A 23,192-nucleotide genomic window follows, 5' to 3' on the forward strand; every position below is an offset into this window, starting at 1 on the left:
CTCGACTGAACTGAATCTGAATGGACAGTCTATGAATACGATGACCCCTCGGAGAGCGAACGTGGTTCATAAGCTCGCCGCTCTCCAATCTTCCGTTGACGCGCGTCTCGTGAAGACGGGGTTCAATCCCGACACGTGTCGGTCAAACTTCAAGGCCCTGGAAGCCGTACGACGAGGCGACTTGCCTCACGCGCGCAAGCTGTTCGACGAAATGCCACACAAGAACATGGTGACGAAAAACCTCATGATCTCCAGCTACGCGAAGCAGGGAAACATCCTCCTCGCGAGACACGTGTTCGACGGCATGACGGAGCGCACGGCCGTATCGTGGACCATCCTCATCACCGCCTACGCTCACCGCCGCGAGTTCAGCCGAGCTTTCAGCCTCTTCGTCGAAATGCAAAGCTTCGGGACACGAGCGGATCACGTGACCTTCACGTCTCTCTTGTCGGCGTGCCCTGACCTTGACTCCGCCGCCGGAGAGATCCTTCAGCTCCACGGCCACGTCATCAAATCGGGATGCGATTCCGCTCTCACCGTCTGCAATTCCTTGATCGACTCCTACTCCAAAACGCGCCGCCTTGAATTCGCTCGCCAGGTGTTCGACGAAATGCCCCAGAGAGACCCTGTCACGTTCAACGCGTTGATCTCGGGGTACTCGAAGTACGGATTCAACGGAGAAGCAGCGAAACTCTTCCTGGATATGCAACGCTCTGGTTGTAACCCCTCGGATTTCACCTTCGCGGCGATCCTCTCCGCCGGGATCGGCCTCTACGACGTGGCGTTCGGGGAGCAAGTTCACGCCTCGGCGACGAAGACCGGTTTCCTCCGAAACGTCTTCGTCGGAAACGCGTTGCTGGATTTCTACTCGAAGCACGACCGCGTCGCCGGAGCGAGGCGGCACTTCGACGAGATGCCGGAGCTGGACTGCGTCTCCTACAACATAGTGATCTCTGGCCACGCCTGGGAAGGAGAGCTCAAAGAAGCGACGAAAATCTTCCGAGATCTAGAGCTCACTAGCTTCGACCGAACCCAGTTTCCGTACGCGACGATGCTGAGCCTGGCCGGGTCGGCTTCGAACGCGGAGATGGGCCGCCAGATTCACTCTCGAACCCTCGTCCTGAGTTCAGCGGAGACTCCGGTCGGGAACGCCCTCGTCGACATGTACGCGAAATGCGGCAAGTTCGAGGAGGCCGCGAGGGCGTTTTCGGGATTAACCAACAAAAGCACGGTCTCGTGGACCGCTCTCATCTCGGGGCTCACGCGGAACGGGCTCCACGAAGAAGCCGCGTCGACTTTCAACGAGATGCGGAGACACGGGTCGAGCCCCGACCAAGCCACGTTCGCGACCGCGCTCAGAGCCGCCGCCAGCCTGGCGTCGGCCCGGCTCGGGAGGCAGTTCCACTCGGCTCTCGTCCCGTCGGGCCTCGGGTCCAACGTCTTCTGCGGGAGCGCCCTCGTGGACATGTACGCGAAGTGCGGGTCCGTCTCCGACGCGGCTCGGACTTTCGGGGAGGTTCCGGTGAAGAACGCGGTGACGTGGAACGCGATGGTCGCGGCGTACGCCCAGAACGGGGACTCCGAGGGAGCTTTCGGGTCGTTTCAGGAGATGGTGCGGTCGGGCCTCGAACCGGACTCGGTCAGCTTCCTCGCCGTCCTGACCGCCAGCAGCCACTGCGGCCTCGTCGAGAAGGGGAAACAGTACTTCGAATCGATGACATCGATTTACAATATCGTCCCGAAGAGAGAGCACTACGCGGCCATGATCGACGTCCTGTGCAGGTAAACATAACTCCAAAATTTATGGCTTTCAACCCAAAAAAAAATGAAGGGGCTGAGTATGTACAAGTTCAATTTGAGGGTCTATATATGTGTATAGTCGTATGAAAATTTATGTTTTGTCATAGCGTAGATTTTAAGTAAGTAGTCACGGGATTTTATTAACGAAACCGAAAAGATATTAATAATTATAAATATTCGTTAATAATTGTAAAAAATCATTAGACTCCAAAGGCATAAATGAAATTGTAAAAATGTCCAAACAATGCCACATTAGCATAATGATTATTTGCTTAAAATTTACTAAAAATTAGCTATTCAGCTAACCTCCAAATTTTAGTAGCTTAGTTACTCAATTAATTGTTTTTTCTTTTATACTTGATTTTTTTTTCATTAACCACCGTTACTATAAAATGTACTTTGTATCAGAACTCAGAAGAAGGTCTTTATCAGTGTCAAAAGAAGAATCTCGTCGAGATATTCGGTCTAGATTATGTTGCATTTTTTTTTCTTAAGAATTTATGAGGAGAGAAAATAGACATTTATTTCATTCATAGAAGCTGCGATTATCAACTTTATTATCCGAATTTCTTGAAAAAGAAATCCATTTTTATTTAGAAAAAAACCAAGCTCTTAGTTGACCTTAACCGAAAATTTAATGTTAAAAGGTTGGAAGTTAATCGGCATTCGGATGTTTATGCGTAGGAACGGGAGGTTTGAAGAGGCGGAGCGTTTGATAGTGGAGATGCCGTTCGAGGCGGACGAGATCGTGTGGTCGTCGGTGCTGAACGCGTGTCGCATCCACAAGAATCGGACGGTGGCGGAGAGGGCGGCGGAGCGGCTCTTCGCGATCCCGGAGCTGAGAGACGGGTCGGCCTACGTGGCGATGTCCAACATACACGCGGCCGCAGGGGATTGGGAGGGCGCGAGGGAGGCGAAGAGGGCGATGAGGGAGCGAGGGGCCCGCAAAGCGGCGGCCCTGAGCTGGGTCGAGATCGGCCGCGGCGGCGGGGTCCACGTGTTCGCGTCGAACGATCGGACGCACCCTCGGATGGGCGAGATCGAGCGCGAGCTCGGGCGGCTCGGGGCGGAGATGGAGAGGCGGGGGTACAGGGCTGATACGGCGGGGTGCACCCTACACGATGAGGACGAGGGGTCGAGGGCGGAGTCTCTGAGGTACCACAGCGAACGGCTGGCGATCGCGTTCGCGATCGTTTCGACGCCGCCGGGGACGCCGATCGTGGTGATGAAGAATCTGAGGGCTTGTACGGATTGCCATTCCGCGATCAAGCTCATCTCGGATATCGTCGCGAGAGATATCACCGTCCGAGACTCGTCTAGGTTCCATCATTTTAAGGGAGGTCTCTGCTCTTGCGGAGATTACTGGTGATGATGTGCAAATAAATTAAAAATTGAGGATTCCTTGTGTATATAGTTACTTGTGTTCCAAGTCATTTGTATTAAGTACATAGAATCAAATTCTTGGGATAGAGAGGGAACAGCGAGAGGTAGAAAATAAGATGGGGGAATATTTATGAGATTTAACGTCCAGTTCATAGATTTCATGAGTGAGGTCGGGTATTAATGTCTAATGATTTTTTAATAATTGTTTAATATTTTTTTATACAACAAAATTAAGTAATTTCTGGGATGTGTTTGTGTGGTTCTAGAAATAGATACTTATATTTGTCCAACCCCATATTTATAAATATCTTATCTTGTATCATTGACTATTTATAAAGCACTTCCTAAAAAAAATTAAGTAATTAACAAATTGCTATAAAATCAATGTTTCGTAAATATTAGCTAAATAGCCATAAAGATGACGTGATATTCCTAATTTGTTCTTACATTGAAATAAAAAAAGGTGAGTATTTACATCAAGTTTTTACATGTGTAAATATATGGACATGACTATTTATTATTTAAAATTTACGAAACGTTGATTATATAGTAACGTGAAACTGTAAAGATAACTATTTACTTAATGGAGTTTTTTATAAGGATAAATTGTTTGATAATTAAATTCAAGTCGAGGCTTCTTTAAAAATAAATAATAAAAAATCGATACAAAGAAAATTACAATTAGTATTTATTTGCTTTGCTTGTGTATCTTAGATAATAGATACGGTAGAATCTGTATCCTTTAGAAATTTAAATATAATAATAATAATATAAAAATCCAGGCTCGTGCGGGAGGTAGAAGCGAGCGTGTGAAGAGGCGGTGCAGTAGTAGCAATAGAAGCTCTTATTAAACTCTTTTTTTTTTTTTTTTTTGTTGGGATTGTGAAGAATCGTGAAAGTAAAGGTTGTGGTTCTGTTTTGGGAGTTGATTCGATTCGCCGTGAATTCATCCACAAATTTTGATGTCCATATCTCCCATCGAAGCCCAACGACTGAATCCGCCTTCTTCGTCTTCTTCTCCGACTGTAAACCCTAATTCCCAATATGGACATGGACATGAGAGTTCCATCTCTCCGTCTCAATTCCAGTCTCTTCATATCTCCGATTCCGACCATGACACGCCCAATAACTCTGGTATACTCGCAATTTCTCGATTTTTGAGACTTTTTTGGTGCTTAAATTTTTATTTTTTTATTTTTATTTTTTTTTGCAGCCACATTGGTTTCAGCTGAACCACATTCCCAACAGGTGAGTGATTTTCACTCATGTCTTACAGTTCAATGGTTTTAAGGTCCTATTTGTTTGCTAGGTAGTTAGTCTAAGTAAGTATAAAAGCAATGTTGAAGATTGCGTTTGATAGTGCTTATATTGTAATGAGACCTAAGCAATGAAATATAATTAGTTTCAAATTTTCCAATTGTTGCTAGTTAGTAGGTCCGATTGCGTTTTTAGTACTAATTGAATCTAATGAGGTAGTAGCTATGAAATATAGATTAGTTTTAAAATTCTCTTTTTCACTAGGCAAGTCTAAGTGTAATGAGACCTAAGCCAGGAAATATGAATTAGTTTCAAAGTTTCCAACTATTCCCTGTTAGTAGGTCAAAGTGCGTCTTTATAGTAGTACTAATTGAAGCAATTAAATTTAAATTAGTTTGCTTGAACGGTGATTATTATATGATATGAATCGACTCAACTTACTTGATGATCGGAACAGGTGAGGAAAAAAAGAGGCCAAGTTACGAGTGGAAACCATCTCCTGAACTTCCATTACGATCCAATTCAGAGGCCTCACCAGCCCGGAAGAGGTCGCCCGAGTCCTGCTCCGAGGCACCACCGAAAGCTCAGGCCGTACAACAAAGACCTCTTTCTTCAGGCCAACTACAAGTTCGTGGTGTTGGACTCGGCGAACCATGGACCCGAATCCTTGGACCCGGACAAGATGTTGCAGTGGGACCAGATCATATGTCTCAGATACTCATCTCCCTCGGCCGTGATATGCCCTGTTTGTCTCGAACCCCCTCTCTGTGCCCAGATCACCTCGTGTGGCCACATCTTCTGTTTCCCTTGCATTCTCCGCTACTTGCTGATGGGAGAAGAGGACAAGAAAGGCGAGTCCTGGAAAAAGTGCCCTCTGTGCTTTGTCATGATATCGCCCAAGGATCTGTACACCGTCTTCATCGAGAGTGTCGGTCACTACGGCATCGGAGACCGGCTCGAATTCTCGCTTCTGACCCGGCAGAAGGACTCGAACTCCGCGCTCCGTAGGAACGAAAACCGCGCCGCCGGTGAGATTTACGACCCGTTTTCGAAGTTTACGTTTACTTCGGACGTTGACCTGTCGGTGAGGAAAGCGATGGCTGACCTGGATGGTTGGATAGCGAAGGCCGATTCGGGGCTCGTCGACGATTTGGAGAGGCTTCCGTACGTGTGCGCGGCGATGGAGCATTTGGAACAAAGGAAGAAGTATTGGGATCAGCACCGTATGTCATACTCGAATGCCGTTCCTGGTGATTCTAATGCTGGTGAATCGCTAGAGAGCCAGGATAAATCGCTATCCTCTCCGTACGATGAAATCAAGCGTACTCATGGGAGTCCAAAGGGCAGTGTAGAGTCGAAGGAGAATGAGCTCTACAGTTTCTATCAGGTGACTCAATGATTATAGCCCGAGTCCTTTGATGCCAATAAATATCCACTTGTTTATTTTGCATTCCAATCCTTGGGTGCATACTTTTTGTTAGTTGGCTTGAAGAAATAACTTCAGTACTTGTTATCTAAAACCTACGAGAATCTCACGTGAAGTCGTGCCATGGTTGAAGAGATGATCATAGTGCAAGTTTTGTAAGTCTATTACTTATTCGTTGGCTCTTTCTGTTTTTCAGGCAGCTGATGGTCAGCACATCATTCTTCACCCATTGAACATGAAGTGTCTTTTGCATCATTTTGGAAGCCACGGTCTTTTACCTGACAGGTTTTTCCGAAATAGCCCTTCTGGTCGTAACTTTTTGGAAAGTTTCTTTTCGAACCAAAAATTTGGAGACATTTAGTAATTGCTTCACGCGTTGATAATATTATTATTGCAGAATCTCTGGAAAGATTTTCCAGTTAGAGGCTGTGACTCAGTCAGAAGCCATAAGAAGACGGTTTCGCTACTTGAGCCATTTTTCTTTAACTACATCGTTTCAGGTAATAATCTGCCGGATCATTTTGTGAATTTATAGTCATATTCCATTTGAGAAGTTTCGTGTCTAATGGTTATATGGATTTCTTTTTTCTCAGCTGTGTGAAATCGATTTGAGCGAGTTGCTACCTCCCGATGCCTTGCTTCCATTCATGGACGAAATAAAGACACGTGAAAAGCAAAGAAAGCAAGCTGCTCGAAAGGTATGCTTAGCTAGCAATGCATGTCAAACTTATATAAACGATAACTTTCGGAACTTTGCTATCAAGGATGCAATAATGTTTTTCTTCATTAATTTGCTAGTCTTTTCTATTCTACACAAGAAATAATCACTTAAATAAATTTTAAGCTTTGAGGGGTGCGTTTAACATACGCCATGTCATTTTTCTAGGAGCTAAAAGAGAAAATCAAAGCCGAAGCTGCAATGGATGTTCAAAATATAATGCCTACACTTCCCGGTTTTCAGCAATCATATCACGGTGAAACCCCTGCTTTCTCCATAGACGACTTTGAAGGTAAAACTAAAACAGTTCGATCCGTTAAATTATATATTTTCAAGTTTGCGAATTCGCATATGTTCGTTCTGCCCTTTAATGTGGTAAGAACTTGTTCAGCTTTGGGAAGTTCAAACCCATCCACAGCAACGACGACAAGCTCTTCTGCGGTAGTTGGAGAACGAAAACTATTCTCGAGTGTTACAAGGCTTGGGTTTGCCGCGGGGCACGATTCCCCCAGTTTTAAAAATGACCAAAACAACCCTAACTCTCGGAATGACACTCAAACGAGAATTGAGTCTTCAGGAGCAACGGGTCAGTTAGTTTAGCTTTAGCTTGTTGAGATGATATCCTGAATTATAAATATAAAATAAATATACATATAATTTAAATTACATGTTTATAAATAGGGTCCATTAGATATATAGCTTTATTTACAGTTTTGGTTTGCCATTTAGCCAATCTTTAGTAAGTTTTTGGTAAATAGTCATGACCAAATATTTACACGTGTAAATTGACTGAAAAACTCTATCAAAACGCTGACTATTTACCTAAAATTTACGTGTAACTTACAAAACGTTGGTTGTGCAGGTTCTGGGAACTTAGGCACGGCGTCGTTTGCGAATGTAATATCGAGAAGCAAAGTTGTGGGTGAAGCAACGAAAGCTATTGATTCGGGTAAGAAGGGGAAGAAGCAAACTCGCCTTCTTCTCTCAAACTCCGGTGGTCGGCGCTATTAATTAGGATTCATGCCATGAGCTTTGAGACTATTTTCTTTCTCAATAAAATGACTCACGAGATAGATGATCAATCAGATTAATTTAAATTACAGCTTTGTTAATATTATGTTGGGAAAATAATACATATATATCGTGTGTTTTCGTGAAATGTCGAGTTTAATTTTTGGTTTTCAAAAATGTCAAGTTCATACTATCTGTTTAGCTAAAATGACAAAATTGTACCTTGAAATGGATAATAGTATTACGAATCTCTATTTCATTGATGTTAACTCTTATATAAGAAAAATCGAATCAAATCCAAACTACTACCTTAATTTCCAAATTCCTAATCTTGAAATAAAAAATAGCTTTAAATCGAAATTAAATAATAAAATTCATATCTCTCAAGAGATGATTTCATTCCGTGTTCGAATTGCAACTCTGAATTTTAGATTTTTTGTTCAAATCTGTAATTTTGATGACTATTTAAGTGTCGACTTTTACTCATTGTTTTTTTCTGTGTTCTCCATGATTCAGAGATTGTTGTTTGTTTTTTCGTTTTTAAATAAATTATATATATGACGTGAATGAATAAAAATAATTGATATTTACATATAAATATCATAGTCAATGTCTATGAAAAATCAATAAAAAGTCAATACAAAAAATATTTGTGACACTGTAATTTATGTTAATATATAATTTCGTCATTTTAATTAAACAAAAGGGATGAACTTGATATTTTTTGAAAATCAAAAGTTAAACTCAGATATTTCACTAAAATACAGTATATATATATATATATATATATATATATATATATATATATTATTTTCTTTTTTAATGTTTGTTTATCAATGTCTTTTATATTTATATTATTATGAGGTACTTTGAGTAGTGATGATGATGACGATGATGAACAAAGCTAAAAGCTTAAGAACGATTATCACTTTTTTATATATATAATTTTCATAATTTATGACCAACTTTTCTTATAACAAAATCTTCTATAACAATTATAAAAATAAAATAAAAATCTTCTGTTACAAGAGGACATGTTAACTTCTTGGGAAAGTCTCATAAAGACAAAGTCCAAATTCCATGTTCTAAAGTTTAGCCCTTTTTGTTTTTTTTAATCATTGAGACTTAGATTTTTGCTTTAGCAGGAATCCTAGATTTATATTCATTAAAAATAAATAAATAAATAAACAAACTATATTCTCAAAGGCAAATATCATTAACCCTAGATAGGGAAGGAAATATACTTTTTCTAAGGAAGGAAGAAAAAGATCAGAGTGATGGAGAGTGAAACCCCTCACATCGTTCAGACTATTCGATCCAGTCCTTCAAACAAGCTTTCGATCTTCGAATCGGAATTTTGAATCGGCTCGAGGCTCTACTATAATAATATTGATGCAAAAAAAAAATGTATATAGTAAAATATTTACGAGCCATATATATATGTTAAATGATATATATATATATATATATATATAATACGAAAAATCCCGATAATAAATATGCTAAAAAACACATTAAAAAAATATGCTAAAAAGAACACGTATAAAAAGACGATATATATAATACCAAACATCCCGATATTAAATACACAACTATTGAAAACATATCTCATCTCATCAATGCATAACAGACAAAACACACATAGAATACAAAGGAAACTATCAAACTTGGCTAACAAGAAACAGTTACTGTTTGATAAAAGGAAACCAACACACACTTAAAAAAATAGAACGTAACGTTTGCTGATATTCCTTATTCTCTCTGAAAAAAAGAAAGAAAGGAAAGGATAAAAAAAATAAAAACTTGTCTTTAACGCATAAATAACAACTATTCACATTCCCCTGTCACAAAAAAAAAAAAAAAAAAAAAAAATGGATTATCATCATCATAATCTTCTGTTTGTTTTGACTATTTTGTTGTCATGTTCAAACTCTGAGTCATGGACATGGTTCTCTTCGTCTTCTTCTTCCTCTTCTCAGTCAACCTCCGAAGAGTCTCCAACGACTCGTGACGGTTCGTTCTCCATAGAAGCTTTCAACGACCAGAAGGCAATCAGGCTTGTGGAGAACGCGAAAAACGGTTTGGCGGGAATGAGTCCTTGCTGGCAAAGCGCTTATCGGCGCCTCTTTTCCGGTTGCTCCGCCAGCCTGGCGGTCGACGAGAAGAGGTCGAGATTCGCTTGGCATCTCAGCGATTGCTTTCAGAGAGACTCAGGAAGGCCTTCTTTCCCAGTCTGCCACGAGAATTCTCCGATGAACAAGTGCCTCAAATCCCTCGGCGACCACGACCACAAAGTCTATCTCGAGTTCTACCTCGAAACCAATTCCATTTGCAATCAATTACAGTTCAGTATCTCAATTTCTCCTTCTTCTTTTCTTTTCTTTTTCTTTCGTTGTCGAACTAATTTTCCGTTTCATCTATATAGCGTTGGAAGAAAGAAAGAAAAAAAAATCAAACATTTCAGCGTTTATCGATTTATATAGCAAAAAGTTCAAAAGCAATTTGTGTACGGAAAAATAACAATTACGAATAGTCTCTGTCAAGTGGTTAATCAAATAGTGACAAATGTTTTTTTTTTTTTTTTTTTTTTTTTGCTTTTCTAGAGCTCATACGTTCAAGCACGAGACGGAGAGGCTCGTGAACGAACTGAAGAACTCGGCGCACAACGCGGAAGAGAAGTTGGAGATCATCGGAGAGCGAACGGAGAATCTGTTGCAGAGTTCGAATCAGATACACGACTCGCTCGGCTCGATCGATCTGCGAACTCAGCGAGCGGCGGAGGTGGCCGTGGAAGTCGGAGACCGAGTCGAAGCCGTGTTGATGCGCTCCGGTGAAGTCTACGAGCAGGCTCTGAGAATCGCGCACTCTCAGGGCGAGCTTGAAGAAGGACAAGCGGAGATGAAGAAGAGCTTGGTTGAAGGGCTTTCGACGGTTCAGGACTCGTACGGACACCTGAGCAGAGAGGTCGGTCATTTGAGGAGCGAGGCGGCGGAGATCGAGAAGGAGATCGGAAGAGTCGGAGACGCCATGTCGTCGAAGATGAACCACCTTCAGAGCAAGGCCGACCAGATCGGAATCGTCGCCGGTGCTTCGCTTGACAAACAGCAACAGCTTTTGGAAGGCCAAACGACCGCCATTAAAGATGTTCAGTTCTTGACTCGGTTTCAATCCCAAGCCCTAGAGGAGAGCAGGTAAAAGAAATATTAAAAAAAAAAAAAAAATTGAATTTTCTTTCTGATTCCTGTTTTTTTTTTTTTTGGTGCAGGAGTACTCTGCAAAAGTTGGTAGAGTACGGACATAAGCAACAAGAAGAGCTGTTCCAAAGGCAAACAAAGCTTCAAGAACTTCATGATCACTTAATGGATAAGTCGAAATCAATCTTGGCAGCTCAGGAGTCGTTCGAGTCGAAGCAAGCCACGATGTTCGTCGCGTTGGAAAAGCTCTTTGCTCTGCAATCCGCAATGGTGCTCGAGTCTCGGTTGATCAAAGCCTTTCTCATCTACTCCATGATGATCTTCGTGATATATATGTTCACAAGCACTAAGCAGACTTACAGTATCAGACCGTGGCTCTATATCGGTGAGTGACCGGGGTTCGAAATTTGTTTCATTATTTCTGTTTTAGTAACGGATCTCGAAAGCTAATGATTCCGTTTTTTTTTTCTTCGTAGGATTATGTGCGACGTTATGCGTAGAGGTCGTGATTCTTCGATTCACGGCATTCGAAATTGAACAACAATCTTGCGCTATCAGTGTTCTAAGATCGTCATTTGCAGTGCTTGCTTTGCTTCAGATCATACATTCTATTGCCACATACAGGTAAGCGAGATTTTCAGACAAAATCAGTATGAATAAAATTTGGGTCAATTTTTGCAAAGATGTCATTTATTTATTTTTTTTTGCAGGGATTACGAGGTGCTGAATCATCAAATGTTGCAGACGTTGATGGAGAAGGTCAATTTCATGGAAAGGCGAGAGATGTGTATAGAATCCGATTCTGAAATTAGTTGGCCTTCTTGGATCGAACACGAATTACCGGAAGACGTGAACGAATCCACAGATCCCGACTACCGGATTGAACAAGTTTGCGAGAATTCAATGTCAACCACTTCAAGTTCAAGAAGATACAATCTTCGAAAACGCAACCGTCCTTGATAATTTATGCAACATAATTTATTTACATATTTGTATTGTTATAATGTCAACTTAATTAGACTTTTTTTGTTTTTGTTTATTATATAACAAACAAGCTATATGTAAGTTGGAAAATACGTTTCACATTTTCTTAAGGCGATAATATATCTTAAAAGATAATTTAAATGTCACAAAATCAATTGTTTGAGGACCTGTTTTGCTCACTAAATGTTACCAGTAATCTTTACAAGAGCACTTTCCTCCTCGGAAATGGTGGAACCGATTCGTGTCTCTCACGATTATCGCTCTCTGCGCGACTTTAGAGACGTGTTTCATCCAAGAGTGGCAATCATCACAGACCCGGAGATTCTTCGTGACCCTTATCGGTACTCCCTTGGGAGCGTTAATGAGCGCAAAAACCGTGGCGATTCTCTCGCTATGACCGCAAACCCAAGACTCTTTCGTGTCCTCTCCCACGTCGTGAAGGACCACGCTCGTGTCGGGTCTATACCCTTCCTTGTCCAATCCCCGCCTCAGCTTCTTCGAGACCTCTTCGAACTCCGGCGAGTTTCGGAACTCGAAACTGCCTCCGGCCACGAATGTGTGGATTCCGTCCCGAATCTGGATCCAGCTACACCCGGGCGATTTCTTTATCCCGTTCCGTTCCATTGTCTCTCTGACCTTTTTCACGCCCTCCCACAAACCCTTGTCCGCGTAGATGTTCGAGAGCATCACGTAATTCCCGGGATTCCGCGGCTCGAGCTCGAACAAGTGGCTCGCGGCGAGCTCTCCGAGCGTCACGTCGCCGTGGAGCCGGGACGAGTTGAGCAACGAACCCCAGACCGAGCTCCCGGGTTTCATCGGCATGGTTTCGACCACTCTCAGGGCTTCCTTTATCCGACCCGCTCTTCCCAATATATCGACGAGACAAGCGTAGTGCTCGATCGCCGGTTTAACCCCGTGAACCGATCTCATCTCGTCGAAGAGGGTTTTCCCTTTTTCGGTTAAGCCCGCGTGGCTGAACCCCGACAAGAGTGCGATGAAGGTCACTCCGTCAGGGTTGACCATCGAGTCAAACAACTCCGTTGCTTCTTCCATGAGACCGTTCACACAGTACCCGTTGATCATGGTGTTCCACGAGATCGAGTCTTTGTACCGCGTCTCGTCGAAGACTCTCCGGCAATAATCGATCTCTCCGCACTTCGCGTACATGTCGAGGAGTGAGTTTATCGATGGAAGATCGGGTCTTTCGTCGGATTTCACCATTTGAGCGTGTATCTCTTTCCCGACCATCAGCGCGGTCGATCGAGCACAAGCGGATAGAACAGAAGTGAGCGTGACCCAACTGAACCTCGTTCCTTCCCTCTGCATCTTCCGGAAAGCCTCCAACGCCTCGAATATCAGATCCCGAGCGACAGAGTTTGAGATCAGCGAGTTCCAAGACGCCGCGTTTCGTTGCGGCATTTCGTCGAACAGGTTATGCGCATCCCCGGAGCTTCCACACTGGAGATACAGCCCCAACAGGGCGTTACTCGCCACCTGATCCAGAGCTTCCTCGCGCTTCAGAATCTGAGCGTGGACAGCCCGGCCGAGCCGGAGATCGCGAAGCTTGGCGGCGGCTTTCAGCGCCATCGAGAACGAGAAATTCCCGGGCCGGACCGATTGGGACAACATCTCGGAGTAAAGAGCCAGAGCTCGGTCGGAAGATCCGTTCTTGGAGTAACCGATTGCCATTGCGACCCAAACAGATTCGTCGCTAGCGAGGCCTTCGTCGCGGAAGACGGAGCGAGCCTCATCGAGCCGCCCGCAGACGGAGTAGAGAGTGATGAGCTTGCTTCGGATCTTTGGATCGGATATCAAGTTCTCGCCGGAGTTTCTGAGGTGGTGGTGGAGCCTCCGACCAAGAGATAGAGACTTTTTGGAGATGCAAGCGTGGAGGAGGAGAAAATAGGCCTCGGCGTCGCATCGGAGATCGGACGGCTGAGATTCGATCAGGCGAAGGGCGTGATCGACGTTGCCGGAGCTGGCGAGAGATTTGAGGGCGGTTGAGTTGGGAGAGATGGGTTTGACTCTCTTATCGCTGGGATTCGATGTTGCGGTTATTGCCGTTAAAACGGTTGTATTTGACAACGAAAACGCGGGAATCATTTTTTTTTTCCTTTTGTTCTTCTTTACTGAATAATGCTTATTTATGGTCGCTTTATTTTTTCTTATCTGATTTTTTTTAGAACAGTGTTTTTTTTTTTTACCCATTTCATTGGTTGGTCTTGTTTGTGTCTTTCTTTTGTCGTCTCATAGAAGAAAAAAAAATCTGCCTTAAGAGATAAAGGAACTAAAAAATGGTTGCTAATTGCAATTACCAATTTTTTATTACTTTTTTTATACTGTATAATAAAAGTATAAAACTAACAAAAAAAATGCTACTAAAAGAAAAGAAAAAAAAAGTTCTGTAAAACAGTCGATGATTCTGGATGAATAATTAGCAACACCTATACAGACTGTTTCTAATTAAATAAAAAAAATACAGTGATAAATTAATCCTTTTTACAGCATGGTTTGATGCAACATTTTCTTCCTTTTGTCACCAAATGAATTGTACGGCCTTTAACATGACGGTACGACGACGGACATGGCCGTGAACCAGACCACACGCTCCACATCGTCTCCGCAGCTTTTGCCGAGAAACCATTGTTGCTGAGATCAAGTAGTTGCAACGATTCGGCTTTACCAATCGCAGCGAAAATTTCCGAATGGGATTGGGTTTCGCGAGAGCAAGTGTTTTTTTGCGATGAGCTGTCACAAGTGTCCTCGATCACGGACGCTTCAACTCTGACGGGATCTTCTTCTTCTTCTTCTTCGCTGTCGGCGACCTCAAGCTGGTCTAACTCCTGTTGACCGGGGTTGACTTTGTTATCCATGTCGGTATTATCGGCAAGGTTGAGGTCTTCGAGAGATTTATTTTCTGACGGAGACACGACGAGTGAGTTTCGGAAAGTTGTTTGATCGACAGTAAATTGTTCTGTGAGAGTTGGAAGTTTTCAAACCTGAGAGAGCTTGGAGTATTTGTAAAATTCCACCGAGGCCGAGCTGGCACTTTTCTAGGACCAACACTTTTAGGCAACATTGAGGTTTCGAAAGCAGCGAGGATAATGCATTCACGCCCTGCTTCACACACAAGTTACCACAATTGAATTTCTGAAGATATTAATTGATCACTACCTATAGCTCAAGTAAAATTGGGTTGCACCATAATTTCTCAAAAACAATATGTCAAATAAAAAGAAGCTTTTTTCCTCATTTTGGTTGTAAACTGCCCCATATTAGTAATATAATACAGTATATATTTTTATTTTATAAAAATATAATTAATAAAATAATAAAAAAAAAGTCTTTATTTTTATTATTATTATTATAAATAACCTCTTGCCCGAAGGAATTTCCTGCAAGGTTGAGCTCAAGAATGCTACAAAGATTAGACGTGTGAGCATTTAGTCCGACAATGTAATCCGATGTGAGGTTGCAACATGAGAGGTCAAGTTTCACACACTCCTCAGCCCGATCAGACAGAGTCTCAGTAATTCGTGTTGCAGATTCCTGCAGAGACCAGCCATGAGTATAAATAATATATATATATATATATATAATATAAATATTGCTGCATCATATAATAGTTTCATATTATAGAGTAAATCTGATTCTGCTTACATTTCCGATACCAGTCTCACCAAGCATCAATGATGAAAAACACGAGCTTTTTTTAGAAAAATCGCACAAGCCATCAACTACGGCCTTGCTTAGCTTCAACCCATTTAGACTCAATTTCGAAAATCTGCAAATTAACACAAAAATACAGACTTTTCAGTTCGCTGAATAGGTTTTAGATAGAAGAAACGAGAATGTGGTTGGTATCTGTCAAGACCTTTTGAGAGTGGAAAGCTTGAGCAGTAAGTTAACAATGGCACCTGATGTAATAGGGTTGTTATGTCCTGAAATAGAATATAGATGATCAACCTGTAGACATAAGGGTGTATATACAGCACTATCAGAAAACAAGAAAGCTAACTTACCGATGTATAAATGTTCGAGTACTGATTCAGAATCCAAGCCATCAAAAACTTTCAGTATCGTTCTTGTTGTTATAGAGCATCCGTCTATGTGCAAGCTACAAAGGTCTGTAAGCAAAGTAATTTCTCGTTCAAGATACAAAAAGATTATGAAGAAGATGAGCCTATGGGCTTGAAGAAAAACTGAAATTACCAGAACAGGAAGAAAAAAAAAAGCTCTACCTCGGCATTTCTTCAGTATTATAGAAATACAAGACGCTGAAGAGTCAGTGATACGGTTTCCAGATATGTTGAGGACTTCCAATCGAGAAAACAGCGAGGGACACTCACATATCTGGAAAGCAACATAAAATGCCATTATGAGGTTTTTCAAAACACTGAAAAAAGGTTATGCAATATGATACTGAAACGAAATTCTGATTACAAAATTTCAGTCACTTAACGATATTTTAGAATCAAGTTAAAAAAACGAAGCAACCTATTTATGGAATGTGGTGGTAGTATCTGGGTATCAATACTTGATAAGGTAAAAAAAAGAGGAACAGAATCTAATTAACCCTAATGGACAGACCTGAATCAGTGCAGTTGGGCCAAATAGATTGCAATGCAAATCCAATGTCAACCCACCATATTTTTGGCTCGAAGAAGTAAATACTTGTTGCAACTTTTCCATTGTTCCGTTTCCTGGTATTATAGAGATTAATTTTACTCAAATCTTTGCTTTTAAAACTAGAACGTGTTTAAAAAGGAAAAAATAAAAATAAAGGACTGTATTAGATGTCTCTAACTTACCTAATAAATTGTGAGAAAGATCAAGCATTGCAAATGTTTTGTGGGCATATAAGGCATTGAGCAATGGAGTTACGGACAAATCTTGTAATTCGCAGTTAGATATATTGATCTCATCATCTGAAACCTGCCAACCAAATAAACGGGAAAGTTATGAACCCATCATGAATTTTACGAGCTGGTCATACATATTGCAATTCAAAACATTACTTAGATACGAGCAACTTGAAGTTTGAATGGAAAACATGATTTTAAAAAATCATCAAGAACACCCTTTTAATTATTCTGTTTCTCAAATAACGATTACCTCCAAATCATATAATTTCTTCAGCAACTTCATATTGGGCGTCTCAAGTTGCTCGTTGCAGCCATCAATGTAGTGTTTTATCAAGCGCCGCTGAACCCACCCTATGTCAATCAAACGGAGATACTGAGACCTTTTAATTTAGAATGGAAAAAAATAGATTAAATCATAGAAGAAATAGTAGTGATACTAACCATCTACAGAAGCTTCAACCATGGCCTTTTCCATATCGCCCTTGAGAGTTCCAAATGTTTCCAATGATTCTATTACTCTATCACCACATTTTATGTGATCGATTATGGGAAGCAGACCTAGAGAAGAAAATTTTCAGTGTAAGTAAAACAAAGACTTTCTTTAACTCACATTGGGAAAAAAAATTCATCAAGGAAACTACCATTAGATAAAGAGCAGCAAAGCAAAAGGAATCACAATACTAGTTCGTGAGTTTAAAAATCATTTTAAAAAATCAAAGATTGGGAGCTGTCAGACATATGCTAACTGATGATCTTTCAACAACACAGTGTACACATATGTCCTTTTGTTGGGATATGAAATCTAAATGACTGACTTCCCAGTTCAGTCTAACATTTTTAATGCTCACTTGACTCCGAGAACTAAAATGGCAATCGCACATTAAACATTTAAGTGTTGATGGCTCAGAATATACTACCTACCAGCTGATCTTTTCTCTTCCACGAGTTGCAAGTAGTATAAGCATGCCAATTCAGCTTTCACGCACTCAATACTCAGAGCATCACTGGAAAACAAACTTGCTTTCACACGTATCAGCTCGTTGTCAATCTTGATTGTAATGAACTGCCAACAAGCACACAACACACCAACAATTAGTAAATTTTAAAGAACGACAAGATAACAAAAGAAGCACTTACCCACAAATTTCTAGATACTTAATAAAGTCTTTGTTTTCCCTAAAAGGATATATATGTACGTGTGTGTGTGTGTGTGTGTGTGTGTATATATATATATATATATGAGAAGCACTCACATCGTGTTCCATAGAACTTGCAGATTCGAAAGGCTTTCCATTTTGAGTGGCGCCATTGGAACTTTCTTCAACGTGAGATGAGGCGTAGACCCTAGTTTCCGATTTGGAAGCAATCACTGAATCATCCTGAGAAAAATGCAGTGTTTAAGTTTCCTTTTCTCGTTTGGAACTTATGAACAAACACAACTGTGAACCAGTGGTCCGAGACAATCTGTTACCTGAATCACACAAACAGGGCTTGCTGTATTTCTTCCATTCTTAACTGCGTCAAGTAAATTATAAGTCAATCACCCATTTCAAACCAGTATCTTTTTTCCGAGCTGAATATTATTACATCAGTTGTGTTGTGACTATGAACACCTACATTCATCTGATGTCCCAACATCTTCGACTGGGTTGCTCTGAGTTGTACCTTTCAAGCCCCCTGTTTCAGCACATATCTCATCCTCGCTGTCAGAAAGAACTATACGAGCACGTTTATACCCAACAGTTCTATTACTCGAAGCTGATTTAGACAAGTTCTTTGGTGAAGATGCAAAAGCATTTTTGTCCTGTCCTCCATACTTAGGTCTTAGTCTGGATGAGCTTCTGCTGGAGTTAAGAAACGGGGTTGGTGGTGAATCATCACTTACTTCTACACGGGCCATGCTCTCTGTTGAGCCACATGTATCGGGTTTTTCTTCTGATATATTAAAGTTTCCTTCTGAGTCAGTTTCAGAACAGCAACTTGTTTCCACATTGTGTTTTGCATACTGTGTGTCCTTGGACTGTTTCAACTTATCTATCTCCAGCTGCAATATCCTACATGACATTATACAAACCGTTTCTTCAATACAGAAAGACAGAAGCTTTAGTATTATGAAACCTGAGTTTGACCTTCTCCATCAAAATGGTAAAAATAAATTACCTGGCCTCGTCATCATTAGCAAATCTTATCAAGTGACAGTATTGCATGTTCTCTAGTGCTGAAAGTTGTATAGAGGGAAGTTTAGCTTCTACAGCAATTCTGCAATAGATAGTACCAAGTAAAAACCATTAAAAAGGCGACAGAAAAGGGAAATATATAATTACAAGATAAGGACTTGAACTAAACTTTATAGCCAAAACTCTTGGTTATTTACCAAGTTAGTTTGGGATGGAACCACCAAACTACATAGGAGGAAACCATGGGCATGAAAGCTCAACTAATGCTTCAGTTTAGAGTTATTACTATTTATAGAAAGCACGAATATTGTGTTTAGATTATTTATTTAATGTGTATTTATATTTAATATTTAGATTCCTTATCTGTAATGGTTTATGTAGCTTTTTTTTAGGTGTTTGCCATTGATGGACGAATAAAAAATATTTCCTTTGTTTCGTTTGAGAAATGCCTAAACTGGAATTCAGGTTTTTTTACTGTCTCATTAAAATCTTGTAAATCGTTGATGTCAAACAGCATATGATAGGAACTCCGGTCATTCTGATGTTTTCTAAAGAAAAAGGTGTTCTTTACAATCAGAGCTTCATGTAAGTATCCAACAAGTTATGATAAGCTTAGGCTTGAATTAAATACAAGCCAATGCCTCAACAGATGTAATCTAAGCTTATAGGTAAGAGTTAAGAGAAAATATTATCATAAACAGACCTGTAGCTTTCTTCGTATGCTTCTAATGCGTTTTGCCAATCGCCGTTGCTATCCAAAACATTCCCAATTTCAATTTTTGTCCTAGCCTGCTCCTAAAGTATTACTAAACCGTAGTCAAAATCCGCACAAAGACATCAAGGAACACACATAATAACAGCTTCAAAAAATCATGTATATGCAAAACGAAGTGATTGAACATGGAGCATATAAGACAGTTTACTATTTTTTTTTATTTTTTCTAACATTTACCTCAAGGTTGCCAATCAACTGGTAAATATCCCAACTCTTATGATACCATTTACTAGCTTTTCGAAAATTCCTGAGATTACTGTAGGCTTCTCCAAGAATTAAATATGATTCGCTCAACTTCTCTTTGTCGCAAAGTTCAGCTGTTATTTTCTTCTTTCTTTTTCCCAGCTCACGAAGCTACGAATACAATTTGGAAGAGGATTCAAGTCAACACAAAAATGCACAAGAACAAAAATATCTCAAGCAGTATTCATTTACGATGGCTTCTCTGTGATGTGCAAGAAACCGCTTTCACAATAAGGAACTAACTTTTTGTGGAATACACACAGAGAACAGCAATGTAGATGAGTACATTATCGTCTTACATGAGTTTCTTTATATGCATATAATTACCATGTGTTTTGAGAAAATTCCCCTGTAGTTCATGTTTCTCTTTATTTTTTTATTTTTTTATTTTCTTCTATTAACTGACACTAGTAAGTCTTATTCGAGAAATAATTCGATCAGTGATCTAGAACCACTCTTCATTCGGTCATTTTTATTCTCTCTACTTTTGCCTTTAAGGAATACATGTATTCTATTCAAATCTTAGGAAAACCCATGAAGCATAAGAGAGCATACTAGCAGACAAAGAGAACTACATCGTGTCAGAACTGTTTTCTAGAACGAATGTCATTGTCTACAAAGTAAAAGGCAACAAAAACAAACCGCACCTTTGGCCAAAACTCGATTGTTCGTGTTTTCTCGATTAAATCATCAAGAAAAGCATTTAGCTGAAGCATGCACTTCCTTTCTTCAGGCTTTCCACTTGCATTGGCCACATCTCTCGTTAGCTTCTTGAGGTTCTGCTCTTCTTTCTTTATATCATTCATTATAATATTAGCTTCTTTTGCACTCTCAGCATTTGTGTCAATTTCTTCAAGCAAAGATTCGTTGCCCTCCATCATTCTGGCTAGAATGGAAGCTTTTCGGTAACACTCAAGCGCTTCGGTGTACTTGAAAGTCTTATAATTCAACAAGCCATAATTATTGTATCCCTTTGCCTCACCATTACAATGCCCAATTCTATTGCATATCTTAATGTCTTCTTGCAAGTGCCTCTTCGCCTTGTCCCACATCCTCAAATTCATATAAACAACTCCGATATTGTGATGAAGCCGCGTGCGAGTCGGATCGTTCTCCGGAAACTCTTCTTCGATGCAGATCTCTATTCCTTCCGCGAGGATTTTCTTCGCCTCCTCGTAATTATCGAGATCCATCTCGAGCATCCCCATGTTGTTATGCGCGTCGATGTATTCCCTGAGGAAATCGCCATCATGCGTCGGTGGATTCTCCTTCAGAGCTCTCGCGAGCTTCAGCGCGATCTTGAAATGCTTTTTAGCGCTCGTCACCGAGCTGTGATCGTCTTTATTTTGTAAAAGCATATCGTGGTAAGTACGGCCTAGCTGCGTGTTTGCCCTCTGCTGCTCCACTAGATTATCCCCTTCCTTTGCAAGCTCTAAATGCTTTTTCTGTTCCCGAAAAAAGAAACTCGAATTAAAAGTCATAGCGGAAACGCAAAAAATAGGGTGTCTTTTTCTCAACAACAGAACAGACTATCAAATGAGCTCAATTTAAGCATACAACGAAACTAGTAAAATCACAGTACACCAGTCCCAATGGAAGCTTAATCTAAGAAATCCGATACCAAACTTCTGACTTTACACACAGATGAAATGATTAAGACTTCTCAATTGAGCTTGACCTCACATAAGCATCATAGCGATCTATATATACTTCGTATCAAAGCCCAATCAGAAAGCCTAATTACATGAAAATTCCCGGTAAAACCGAAAACCTAAACGCAAATTAATCGACAGTCGGAACTGAAAATCAAAAAAACAAAATCAGATCTTTTACTTGATAGATGAGCGCGTTTCGGAAATCCTTGAGAAGAAGATAGGCCTCGCCGACGGACTGGCAAGATGCGAAACACTGCCTGGGAGACAAGTAATCGAAGGAGATTCTGTAGTCGATTCGGAGCCATTTGAGAGCGTTGGCGTACTCGCCTCTGCTCTTGTACAAGTTTCCGATCACATTCGCCCACCGAGCCTCCTCCGCGCGGTTTCCCTCCTCCGCCGCCGTTCGATACGCCCTCTTCGCGTCGCTCAGCTCCTTCGCATCGTCCCGACCCATTTCTTGACCTTTAATTTTTTTTTTTTTTTAGGCAAATGCGATTTTTTTTTTTTTTTTTTGGGTGAGATTTGATGAGTATTGTCAGTGTAGGAGGGAGGGTTTAGCGGGTTTTATTATTTTGATCCTTTTTTTTATCTTTGAATTTTTGGAGGGCTTCATTATTTTCCCGCCGGATGTTTTATTTTCGGTCCCGGGGTGAGAGTCCAAGGCTAATATTTTTTATTTTTAGAAATAAACTTTTATTTTCCGTCTTAGCGGGTTGAACAACACTTAAATTTAATTTGCTGACATGTTTTAATTTTCATAAATAAATTATACCTAAAATTTCATATACATCAAATGATACGCTAATATGAACAATGAAATATACATATATGTTTATAGCATAGAAGCAACTGTATTTATAATAAAAACTTTTACGACATTTTAGCGATAAAATACAAAAATAGTTACCAACAAAAAGTTCACAATAATTTTATTTTTATGTATGAACAATAAAGTAGACATAGTACATGTGAACTTGTATTTTGTGACACGTTTGATGCGAATTGATGGCATATAATATAGGGTTATTAGCAGCAAAAATACTCAAATAAAAAACTATTTGATGCACTTTAATTTTCGGTCTTTAAAAATTGTGAGGATAATACTCATTGTTGAAAAATTGTATCTCTGTTACTACTTCAGCCGTTAAAGTTAAAGAAGCGACACGTGGCGGCTTTATTATTTTTTTCAGCCTTAATTTTTTTTTTTTGTCTTTTATTTTTTTCTCCCTCTCATCAATATATTTTGTATAATTTTTTTATGTATATTATAATCATAATTACTAATAGTATATTATAATATATCCATAACATATTTGAGTATATTTTATTATATTATATATATATATATATATATATATATATATATATTATTGGAAAAACTAAGTGGTATTAATATCATTCGTAGATTTTATAAGTTATTGTTTGATATATAATACACTTTTGTAATTTAACATAACAATATATATTAGGGCTATGTTGCTAACTAGCCCAATCAACCTACTAATATTAACAAAATAGCCAAAATTTAATTTAATTAAGGGAATAGCACATATTTTGTACACTACCTAAATTACCCTTGACATCCCACTCACCCAACCCAACTCCACTCTCTCTCTCTCATGATGTCGTCTACTTCTCCGACTATCTCTCCGCCGGTGAACGACACGTCTCTGTAGCTTCCGGAGGCGTCGGCCACGTCGAACG

General features: G+C 40.3%; 5 protein-coding genes across 5 annotated transcripts; 3 read left to right on the plus strand and 2 right to left on the minus strand.

The window, feature by feature from the left end:
* Positions 1–8: 8 nt before the first annotated feature.
* LOC149406394 (Pentatricopeptide repeat (PPR) superfamily protein) lies at positions 9–3,354 on the plus strand. The gene is made up of 2 exons (XM_089625566.1): positions 9–1,782; positions 2,485–3,354. Exons 1-2 carry the CDS (start codon positions 32–34, stop codon positions 3,167–3,169), a joined length of 2,436 nt encoding a protein of 811 aa, XP_089481692.1. The 5' UTR covers positions 9–31; the 3' UTR covers positions 3,170–3,354.
* A 690-nt stretch (positions 3,355–4,044) lies between these two features.
* Positions 4,045–7,764, plus strand: LOC149406395 (RING/U-box superfamily protein). Its single transcript, XM_089603766.1, has 9 exons — positions 4,045–4,317; positions 4,397–4,431; positions 4,898–5,827; positions 6,063–6,151; positions 6,264–6,366; positions 6,460–6,564; positions 6,753–6,876; positions 6,976–7,170; positions 7,447–7,764. The coding sequence occupies exons 1-9, from the start codon at positions 4,146–4,148 to the stop codon at positions 7,593–7,595; spliced, it is 1,902 nt and encodes a 633-aa protein (XP_089459892.1). The 5' UTR covers positions 4,045–4,145; the 3' UTR covers positions 7,596–7,764.
* A 1,453-nt stretch (positions 7,765–9,217) lies between these two features.
* GEX1 (gamete expressed protein 1) lies at positions 9,218–11,897 on the plus strand. The gene is made up of 5 exons (XM_089603909.1): positions 9,218–9,939; positions 10,199–10,786; positions 10,861–11,174; positions 11,266–11,413; positions 11,500–11,897. The coding sequence occupies exons 1-5, from the start codon at positions 9,467–9,469 to the stop codon at positions 11,747–11,749; spliced, it is 1,773 nt and encodes a 590-aa protein (XP_089460035.1). The 5' UTR covers positions 9,218–9,466; the 3' UTR covers positions 11,750–11,897.
* Positions 11,898–11,940: 43 nt separating this feature from the next.
* On the minus strand, positions 11,941–13,895 carry LOC149406397 (Tetratricopeptide repeat (TPR)-like superfamily protein). The gene has a single exon (XM_089603844.1). It carries the CDS (start codon positions 13,874–13,876, stop codon positions 11,960–11,962), a length of 1,917 nt encoding a protein of 638 aa, XP_089459970.1. The 5' UTR covers positions 13,877–13,895; the 3' UTR covers positions 11,941–11,959.
* Positions 13,896–14,030: 135 nt separating this feature from the next.
* Positions 14,031–22,063, minus strand: TSK (tetratricopeptide repeat (TPR)-containing protein). The gene is made up of 20 exons (XM_089603958.1): positions 21,667–22,063; positions 20,481–21,278; positions 19,768–19,944; positions 19,519–19,610; positions 18,799–18,897; positions 18,256–18,692; positions 18,110–18,153; positions 17,892–18,017; positions 17,560–17,701; positions 17,080–17,196; positions 16,889–16,989; positions 16,585–16,708; positions 16,364–16,476; positions 16,015–16,126; positions 15,796–15,900; positions 15,648–15,714; positions 15,434–15,557; positions 15,149–15,322; positions 14,773–14,890; positions 14,031–14,690 (listed from the first exon to the last, which is right to left on the minus strand). Exons 1-20 carry the CDS (start codon positions 21,940–21,942, stop codon positions 14,263–14,265), a joined length of 3,774 nt encoding a protein of 1,257 aa, XP_089460084.1. The 5' UTR covers positions 21,943–22,063; the 3' UTR covers positions 14,031–14,262.
* Between the last annotated feature and the right edge of the window lie 1,129 nt (positions 22,064–23,192).

The sequence above is a fragment of the Urtica dioica genome, chromosome 1 (genome assembly GCF_054948205.1).
Source record: "Urtica dioica subsp. dioica isolate 48M chromosome 1, U.dioica_male_clone48M_v1_H2, whole genome shotgun sequence".
Taxonomy (NCBI): domain Eukaryota; kingdom Viridiplantae; phylum Streptophyta; class Magnoliopsida; order Rosales; family Urticaceae; genus Urtica; species Urtica dioica.

Excerpts from the sequence above, each read along its gene's own strand:
- LOC149406394 (XM_089625566.1), top strand. The coding sequence starts at position 32 with ATGAATACGATGACCCCTCGGAGAGCGAACGTGGTTCATAAGCTCGCC. Across the intron at positions 1,783-2,484 it reads ATGATCGACGTCCTGTGCAG|GAACGGGAGGTTTGAAGAGG; the intron begins GTAAACATAACT and ends GTTTATGCGTAG.
- LOC149406395 (XM_089603766.1), top strand. The coding sequence starts at position 4,146 with ATGTCCATATCTCCCATCGAAGCCCAACGACTGAATCCGCCTTCTTCG. Across the intron at positions 4,432-4,897 it reads CTGAACCACATTCCCAACAG|GTGAGGAAAAAAAGAGGCCA; the intron begins GTGAGTGATTTT and ends TGATCGGAACAG. Across the intron at positions 6,152-6,263 it reads CACGGTCTTTTACCTGACAG|AATCTCTGGAAAGATTTTCC; the intron begins GTTTTTCCGAAA and ends TTATTATTGCAG.
- GEX1 (XM_089603909.1), top strand. The coding sequence starts at position 9,467 with ATGGATTATCATCATCATAATCTTCTGTTTGTTTTGACTATTTTGTTG. Across the intron at positions 9,940-10,198 it reads TCCATTTGCAATCAATTACA|AGCTCATACGTTCAAGCACG; the intron begins GTTCAGTATCTC and ends TTGCTTTTCTAG. Across the intron at positions 10,787-10,860 it reads CAAGCCCTAGAGGAGAGCAG|GAGTACTCTGCAAAAGTTGG; the intron begins GTAAAAGAAATA and ends TTTTTGGTGCAG.
- LOC149406397 (XM_089603844.1), bottom strand. The coding sequence starts at position 13,876 with ATGATTCCCGCGTTTTCGTTGTCAAATACAACCGTTTTAACGGCAATA.
- TSK (XM_089603958.1), bottom strand. The coding sequence starts at position 21,942 with ATGGGTCGGGACGATGCGAAGGAGCTGAGCGACGCGAAGAGGGCGTAT. Across the intron at positions 16,127-16,363 it reads GCCCAACTGCACTGATTCAG|ATATGTGAGTGTCCCTCGCT; the intron begins GTCTGTCCATTA and ends GTTGCTTTCCAG. Across the intron at positions 14,691-14,772 it reads AATACTCCAAGCTCTCTCAG|AAAATAAATCTCTCGAAGAC; the intron begins GTTTGAAAACTT and ends TGTCTCCGTCAG.